The 8,537-nt window shown below is 63.3% G+C and overlaps 1 protein-coding gene across 1 annotated transcript in view; it reads left to right on the forward strand.

Annotated features, from left to right (window-relative positions):
* Positions 1-8,510, forward strand: part of AKNA (AT-hook transcription factor) — a 9,138-nt gene extending 628 nt beyond the window's left edge. The window contains exons 2-20 of the mRNA XM_042879257.1: positions 2,321-2,633; positions 2,750-3,426; positions 3,885-3,959; positions 4,189-4,339; positions 4,459-4,616; positions 4,684-4,743; positions 5,004-5,110; positions 5,216-5,431; positions 5,503-5,676; positions 5,761-5,986; positions 6,068-6,174; positions 6,284-6,507; positions 6,579-6,702; positions 6,849-6,890; positions 7,010-7,180; positions 7,562-7,656; positions 7,783-8,049; positions 8,156-8,266; positions 8,347-8,510. Of these exons, the coding sequence (XP_042735191.1) occupies positions 2,420-2,633; positions 2,750-3,426; positions 3,885-3,959; positions 4,189-4,339; positions 4,459-4,616; positions 4,684-4,743; positions 5,004-5,110; positions 5,216-5,431; positions 5,503-5,676; positions 5,761-5,986; positions 6,068-6,174; positions 6,284-6,507; positions 6,579-6,702; positions 6,849-6,890; positions 7,010-7,180; positions 7,562-7,656; positions 7,783-8,049; positions 8,156-8,266; positions 8,347-8,510 (3,363 nt within the window). The 5' untranslated portion in view covers positions 2,321-2,419. The remainder of the gene's footprint in view (positions 1-2,320; positions 2,634-2,749; positions 3,427-3,884; positions 3,960-4,188; positions 4,340-4,458; positions 4,617-4,683; positions 4,744-5,003; positions 5,111-5,215; positions 5,432-5,502; positions 5,677-5,760; positions 5,987-6,067; positions 6,175-6,283; positions 6,508-6,578; positions 6,703-6,848; positions 6,891-7,009; positions 7,181-7,561; positions 7,657-7,782; positions 8,050-8,155; positions 8,267-8,346) is intronic.
* The last annotated feature ends 27 nt before the right edge of the window (positions 8,511-8,537 follow it).

Consider the following 8,537-nt stretch of genomic DNA (forward strand, 5'->3'; position numbering starts at 1 on the left):
GGGGTTCGATCCCTCACGCCTTTTCTTGCTGCGCTGTTTTCCCCGTTGTTTTTACGAACCGGGAACGAGTGCCCGCTGAGCTGCCGGTGTCCCCTGCCGAGCCTGAGGCACAGCAGCGTTCTTTTGGCCTGCATGACTCCCCTTTCCCCCTTACCCCAAAAAGTGGTTTGAGTGCAAACGTGTTCAGACAAAAAGCCGCTCTACCCCGAAACCCGCTCCCTGCAGGCAGCAGCCGGGACTGAGCCTCCAACCTCCCTCCCCCGCGGCTTTGAGCCCCGCGGGGCTGTCGGAGCGCTGAGCAGTGTTCCTGCAGTTCACCGAGGCGTGAATGCTGCTTCGTGGTCCGGGAACCCGCTCTGAAAGGCCTCGGCTGCAGCTGGGGCTGAGTGAGCTGAGTGACCCCCCCTGTAATGATGCTTGCTCCCCATTGCTCCATGGATGGCACTCTGCAGGGTTGGTGGAGGTGGGAGTCTCCCTGCTCTGTCCCCATGGCTGTCACCAAGATGTGGCACACCCTGTCGTGCTCTCAGCAGGGTAATTAATCCAGCCCGTTAGTGTGTAATTAGCGGCACGCGGAGCAGAGCTTGCACAGCTCCCGGCTGCTATTGAAACCTCAGCATGGCCCAGTGGTGGAGGTATTCGGCCCAGGGTGTATCTGGAGGTCCCCAAGAGGTGCCCTGGGGATGGCCACAACCCTGCAGCACCTGAATGCTGCAAGAAAAGCCTCTAATCCACACCACAGCCCCAGCCAGAGCTGCAAATCCCTACTTAAATCCCACTGTTGGGGTGAGACCTGCATGCAGCAGAGCTGCCCAACATCAGGGGTGCATGCAGTTCTCCCACCGCCCCACTCTGCTTCCCCCAGGCACTGTGGGCACAGAGCACACTCCAAACCCTCCAGCAGGGCCCCAGCAGCCCTAGTGGAAGCAGCACGAGGCTTTTCCCTATATGCTGCCCCAGCAGGGCAGCTCTCCCCACCGCAAGGCTCTTACCCATGTCTGTGCTCCCAGGGATGCTTTGGGCTCTGCATCTTCTCAATGTGACTAAAGAGCAATTTTGGCTCCGGTCCCTGGTGGGGTTGGGATGCATCCAATTTCAGATCCTGGCATGGAGAAGGGAAAGCGGCCCCAAGCTCTACAGCTGTGCTCCAGCATCAGCCCTGGGGGGGGGCAGAGATCCCCAGAACCCTGCACAGTGAGATTCTGGGGGGGGGGGGAAGTGGATGGCTGACCCCCAGCGCTGCTGCTGTGTGGCCTCAGCCTTTACTTGGGAGAGCTGTGCATCACCTGCAGTATCCCCATGCAGCAAGGTTCTGCCACATCTGTCACTTTTCCTGAAAGCCCCTCCACCGAAATGACATGATGGTAAGAGGCAAAAATCCTTTTTTCTTTTTTTTTTCTTTTCCTTTGGTTTTTTTTTTTTTTGCTTTTTCTCCTCTAAATGAGCTGCTAAATAAGCTACAGTGGCTTAAGAAGGCCTGAAAGAATAACCCAACGTAGCTGTGTGCTCAGAAACCACAAAGCAAAACAATCCCAAATGTGTGGTTTTTACCCTTGCTCTTGGAATGCTCAGGTTTTGCACTTGGAGCTGAAGAGAAATGCAGAACATCAGCGGGGGAACATTCAAGCCTCTGAACCCCCCCTCCACCTCTGTGTGCCACTGGGGCTGCCCCAGATGTGCCTGGGGTGGGAGTGATGCAGGGTGGGATGAGCTCTGCCCCACATCCCCCCCTCAGGATGGAGGTGTGGGGCTGAGAACCCTGCACTCATTGCATGCGTGGGGGCACGGTGCCATCACTGTTCTCATGTTAATCAGCAGCGACAGCTCGGGTGGAGGGAAGGGGGGGAGGAAGGGGCTGCTGTCAGACTGCCTTCGCTGTGTCAGCTGTATCCCAGTTCTCAAAGGGGGTGGATTTCTGGTGCCCATCGGTGGTGCCAGGTCCTTGCTGTGCCTTGTGATCCTCTTGAAAGACCTTCTCTCTGTGCCGTGCTGGTGGCCGTGTGGTGACATCCTGGGGGTGCGTGGGGTTGGGCTGGGGGCTGTGGAGCCCTCAGGATCAGTGGCTCAGCGCCATTCAGCACAATAACCCTGCAGCGCTCTGTCCCCGCCCCATGGCTGTGTTTTGTCCCTGGAGCTGCTGCTATGGGAACCCTGGGGACACAGCTCTGAAGGGCAGGTCCCGCTCGCACGGCACCCGTCCTGTCCCCCAGCCCTGGTTCTCGCCACTGTGGGCTTGTGACTGTCTGGGGTACATCGGGGCACAGCTTGGATTGATGCCCTTGAACAGAGCCTGTTTAGCACCCTCCTTCCCTCCCCTCAGGATGGCAAGCAGCGATGTGAGCCACACTGGTGATGAGGAGGACCCCAGCTGCTGCGGTGCCATGGGGTGGCACAAGTGACAAGGACAGCCCAGGACGCCATGGGCAGCTCCTCACCTTGGCTGCACTGGACTCAGTCGGAGCTGGGCAGCCAGGAACCCAAGTGCTGGGAGGAGGAGGAGGAGGAGGAAGACTTTGAGAAGCACATGGATGAGAACGGTGTCATTGGGCTGGGGGCTGCCACAGCGGAGCTCAGCGATCCACAGGACTCAGGCTCTGAGTGGGGACAGGAGGCAGCTGGGAGCCCAGTATGGGGTGAGTATCCTCTGCTGCCCCTAAACCCTTGGGGAAGGGACCGTCACGCCGGGGGGGGTCCCTGGGTGGTGGGGGCCTGGGAGATGGTACACATTGGTGGCAGTGCTGCTTTGCAGGGGACGGCGAGGACTTGGATGTGGAGTCCCCAGCAGAGCCACGCTGGTATGCACAGCAGGATCTGACAGAGGAGGAGGAGGAGGAAGAAGACCAGGGCAGCTCTGAGGAGGACGGGAGGCCAGAGGGGCCCTGGGGAACAGAAAGCGATGGGGACCCCCATGCTGAGACCCCTCTGAAAGTCCTGGGTACCACCACAGATGGTGGCGGCACCTCGGGGCCTTCAGACTCCAGTCCTGTCCCCATGACTCCCCCACGCCAGCGCCGGGGTTGGGGCAAAGCCAGGGACCCCAGTCAGAGTTCCCAAACCCTGCAGCAGCCCAAACACAGTCGGCTGTCCCCCAGCCCCCGGCATCACACCGACACCAAAAAGCCAAAGGACCCCACGGACATTTGCCCATATGGCCGAGGGCGGCTCAACCACCCTCTGCCTGACCTCTCCAAGGTGGAAGCACGGGTGAAGGTGGGGCAGAGCTACCGCCCCCCACCCAGCAGGGCCCTGTCTGCCCGTGCCAGGCCCCACGGAGGTCCCCTTGTCCCCAAATCCCCCGCCGAAATCGTCCGGGAGGTGCTGCTGAGCAGTGGGGAGGGGGCCCTACCACGACCCTCTGCCCCCCCTGGAGTGCCACAGGAGCTCCGCTCCCCCAGGCAGGCCACTGCGCTGGTGCAGCAACTGCAGGTAACCCCAGAGCTGGACCGGGATGTTTGTATGCCCCGTGGGATGGTCATGTCCCCTTCTAGGGATGCACGTGTACCCCCTTTTGTTGCTTATATCCACACGTAGAGCTGCTCCTGTCCCATCACCCCAGGATGCCCATGTCCCCCTTGGGATGCCCTTGTCTCCTCTGTGATGCTCTTGTCCACCTTTGGTTTCTCCTGTTTCCCCAAGGATGTTCCTATCCCCTTCCGTGGCTTAGGATGCTCATTTCCACGCCCTTGGGATGCTCATGTTCCCCTAGGGATGCTCCTGTCCCCTCCCCAGGATTCTCCTGATGCCCTTCTCTCCCTTGGGAGGGGAGGGATGGTCCCATCACCCCCCCATGCAAGGCTACATCCACACCAGCTGTGGAGGTGTGGCAGCTCTGTACACCCCACAGTTCCCCCCCCCCATGACATGGTGACGTGTGCCCCCCGCAGGATGACTACCACAAGCTGCTGACCAAGTACGCCGAGGCCGAAAACACCATTGACCAGCTGAGGCTGGGGGCCAAGGTGGGGAGGGATGTGGGGATGTCTCCAAATATAGGGGTGGGGGGGGATGGGGACAGATGCGGTGCTCTGCAGGGCTTGGGGCATCCTTTCATCCTCCTGCGCTTCCCCCATTGCGCAGGTGGGGAAACTGAGGCAGAGTGCTCCAGGTTCCAAGCTGGACACCCCTCATGGCCTTGTTGCAATGGGGCTCCGGTGCCCCTGGTGCAGTGCCTGCTGTCTCTGCCCCCAGGTGAACCTGTATGCCGACCCGCCGTGTGCCAGCCGCAGCGCCCACGCCGGCACCATGAGTGGTGGCTGCAGGGTGATGGCCTTCAGCATCCCACGGGCCAGCGCCGCAGCCATCAGCACAGCCCCAAACCCGCAGCTCCCTGTGGGTGGAGGTGAGCTGAGCGCCAGGAAACCTCCTGCTCCAAACCCAACCACCCCACAGGTGCCCCAGTAGCAGGGGAAGCGGTGCTGGAGGTCGCCAGCTCTGCTTCTCTTTTGTGTCCAATTGCAGCTCCAGTGCCACAACCAGCAAAGCGGGGGGCAGCATCCCAGCCCTGCTCTCCTCGCTCCCCCCTGGGGGGCTGCCCCACATGTGTGGGGCCGTGCTGCTGTGCAGGGCCACGGCTCACACAGACACTGGCAGAGCAGACCTGCAAATTTCAAGCGCAGGTAAGTCAGGGGGACAGCCCCCAGCAGGGGGTTCCTAACCCTGCTCAGCCCCTTCTCTCCCACCCAGGTGGATTCCTTTGAAGCCTGGATCCGAGCAGGGAGCTCTGTGCCACAGGAGCAGCTCCAGGTACAGCATTGTGTGGTGCCCCAACCCACCCCTAAAGGCCCCGTCCCATTCCCAGGTGCTCTATCTCATCCCTAGGGACCCCATCCCACACTAGATTCCCTATCCTGTCCCCAAGGGCCTGTCTTGTTCCCAAAGTGGCCCATTTCATTCCCATCCTGTCCCCCCAAGCTCCTGTCTCTTTCTGCATCCCTAACCCCAGAGGGTGCAGCCCCAGTGCTGTGGGGTCACTGCAGGGAGGTTTGGGGGCTCCCTTTGCACAGCAGCGGTTCCAGAGGCTGCAGGATACACAAGATGCACTGGAGCGGGCGTACCTGGAAGCACGGGAAGAGCAGAGCCTTGGGGACACGGGGAACTTCGACCCGGAGCGGTGAGCACGGGTTGTGCATTCCCTGGGGTTGCAGTGCTGCTCGGAGCCCTGCATGGGAGCAGCCCCAGCCCCTTGTCCCCCCTGGTGATGGGCACTGTGTTGCAGCACAGTGGAAGGGGACATCTTCTGCCTGGGGATGCGCCTGGAGGAGCTGAAGGAGCGCCTGGAGCGGGCAGCACCAGGGAGCCCTGTGGTGACAGAGGGACCCCCCAGCACCGGGGAGACAGCGGGGGACACCGAGGTGGTGGCGGTGGGGCTGCCCCGACCCTTACAGCACAAGCAGCTCCAAGCAGAGGGGGACTTTGGGGATCTGTTGCATCAGTGAGTGTCCCTCAATGGGAGGTGGAGGGCACTGGGGGGGGGGCATCCCAAAACCTGCCCACGCCCCCCAGGTACCAGCACCTCAAATCGCTGCCGGCATCACTGAGCCTGGAGCAGCTGAGCCTGACAGGGAGCGCAGCACTGGAGGAGGCTGGTGGCACCGTGGCAGGGGACGGCGGCCCAGGGGGGGTCCTCAGTGGGACACAGTCACTGGAGGAGGGCACCGACCTTGAGACCTCCCCCTCGTAAGTGTGGGTGCAGTTGGGTGGATTCGGGGTGAACAGCCCCCATGGCACGCCTGGTACTCGCTCTCACTCCTCTCCCCACAGGCCCCCCCCTCAGAGGAAAGCAGTGCCGCTGCCCCACACTGAACCCCCACACCCACAGGGGACCCACGGCCGCCTGTCCCCTGTCACCACTCCGCTGCCACCATCCACCTCCAGGCTCCTGCTGGCATTCCCTGAACCTTTGCCATCGCGCACAGCCCCGTCCCGCCGCAGCAGTGAAACAGGGAGCACAGCCCCTCAGCGCCATGCCCTCAAGCCCTGCCACCAGGTGGGGTGCTTGGGGGGTTCCCTGAGGCCGTCCCTGTGCCTGGGGAGGGGACACGTGGCCCCAGTCCCACTCCATTCACAGGAGCAGCGCATGGTGTCACCGGAGACGGACAGTGGCTTCGTGGGCTCGGAGAGCAGCCGGGTGTCCCTGTTGGCACGCACCCCTCAGCATCGACCACTGGGCACTGGGTACAGCACCAGCACCCCGAGCTTGCTCCATGCCATGGGGCAGTGGGGGGGAAGAGGCAGTGGGGTGGGTGGGAGGTGGGGGCTGCCTCACTGACACATCCTTCCCCAGGACTCATGGCGTGCTCGAACCTCCTGTCCCCGCTCCCCTCCATCCGCAGAAGAAGGAAGCTCCGCTGCTGCCCCCCAGGAAGGGGCTGAGGGGTCCCTACCCAGCCCCTGAGCACAGCCCTCCCCCAGGCCACAGCGTGCCCCCCAGCACTCCCTCGCCGAGCAGCTCTCCACTGCGCTGGGCTGGCAGCCAAGGCAGTGAGCTGGGACCTGAGGGTGATGATGGTGAGTTCCCGGCCCCCAGCTGTACCCATGCCCCACGCTGCCCCACTGACTGCCCCATCTCTGCCCCCCAGCTCGCTCTGACTCAGAAGGAGGAGACAGGAGCTGCACCAGTGGGCACCCCCCGGGTGGGACGCCTGCCTCGCCATCTCCAGCTCCGGCTCACAGTGACCTGCTGGGATCCCGCATGGAGCGCGAGTGAGTGTCCCCAGCCCTGCCAGCACAGGGTGTGGGGGAGTCCCTGGGAGTGTAGGTTGTCCCTTTTGATGGGGGGCTGACTGGGAATAGTGGCTCCTGATGAGAGCTGAGTCTGCGAAATTCATGACGTGTGTGATCTGATCCAGCTCTGTGCTGACTGCGGGTACACCCACTCCTAAACAGCACAGGTTTGTATGGAAGGGCCCCCAGCTGTGTCCCACAGCGATGGGTTGGGGGACTTGGGGTTGTCCCTGCTCCTCAGTGTCCCCTCATCATCCCCCCATCATCCCCTGTCCTGTTCCTACAGCCGGGCCATCCGTGCACTGCAGGACGAGGTTTGGCGACTGCGCCTGCGGCTGGAGGAGAGCCTGCACCGGTCCCGCAGCTACCCTGAGGGCAGAGCCCCCCACACCCCCAAGGGGAAGAGGCAGGCAGCAGCCAGCAGAGCTTCATTCCTCCGGAATGCAGCACCCGTGGGGTAGGTGGCCAAGCAGAGACCAGATTGTCCCCAAAGAGCACTGGGTTGGGGGGTCTGGAGCACCTGTCTCTTTTCCTAGCCCTAACTCTAACCCATTTCCCTAGCTTTAACCCTAACTCTTATCCCTAGCCCCATCCCCTTTTCCCCTAGCCTTTTTTCCTTCAGCCTGAGCAGGGTTGGCTCAGAGGGGGTCCACGTTCCCAGCCCAAGTGAGGGTACACAAAGGTTTTCCCATGACACTGGGGTAGGATCCCTTGGCAGCAACTCGCTGAGGGTTGCACACCCCAGATATCTCCCTGTGCCTCCCAGCTGCCGGCTGGGCCCTGCCGTAGTGCTGTGCCCCACGTCCTGGTTTCTCTAATGGCTCCGTGCCCTCCGCAGGGAGCACAGCCCCACCTCACGGGGCAGGATGACCCCGGGCGGCCCCAGAGGCAGATGGGCATCGCTGCCACGGGATGGGACACCGCCAGACTTCAGTGAGTGGGGACAGCTGGGACCTCTCCAAAAAGAGAAAGGATGCGGTGGGGACCGGGTGCGGGGCACGGGGATCCCGTGTGGGGATCCTTGCGGGTCGGGGTGCAGAGCCGCTTCTTTCCCTGCAGCCTCCCAGTCGGACCGCTCGCTGCGTGCGCACGGTGACAGCCGTCCCCGAGCCGCGCCGTCCGCGCACAAACGCCCTCGCAGCCCGCTGGGTGCGGTGTCACTGCGGGGACAGCAGGCGGCTGAGCTCCGGGAGCCCGACCCGCTGGGTAACGCACACGGTCGCGCCGACACCGCGTTCGAGGGGACGCGTTACCGCGTGGCGCCGCCCCGTGGGGAGCCGAGCGCTGCGCCGTGCCCCCGCTGTCACCCCGACGGGACAACGACGGGTGAGCATCGCGTCCCTCCTGCTTCCCACCGAGCTCCTGCTTGCTCCATCTGTGCGTGTTTCCATACACCTTTCCCCCTCCCTCGCCTCCTTCCCCATCCCCGCAGGCGCCCCATCAGTCGATGCCACGCGGCCGCAGCGCAGCGGCACCTCCAGGACCCCCGAGAGCTGCCCAACGTGCCGGGCATCACGCGGTGACACGGACAGAGCCGGGCACGGTGGGTGATACCTCAGGGGGTGGAGGTGGCACGGAGCTGGGAACGTCGCACCCACCTCACCCACCGCCTCCCATCCACAGCCCAGCGCAGCAAATCGGAGGGCAAATCCCCGCCGGAGCCCCGCAGCCGCCCCCAGGCCGTGCAGCCGGAGCAGCCCGCAGGCTGTTGGTACCTGGCGGGGGGGCCTCCCGTCGCCTACCTCGCCCCCGTCCCCGTGGTGCCTTACGGGCCCTCACTGCTGTAAGGATGCTCAGCGATGGGGGGGGGGGGG

Source organism: Lagopus leucura, unplaced genomic scaffold (genome assembly GCF_019238085.1).
Source record: "Lagopus leucura isolate 7727_CA_CO unplaced genomic scaffold, USGS_WTPT01 Super-Scaffold_100022, whole genome shotgun sequence".
NCBI classification, from domain to species: Eukaryota; Metazoa; Chordata; class Aves; order Galliformes; family Phasianidae; genus Lagopus; species Lagopus leucura.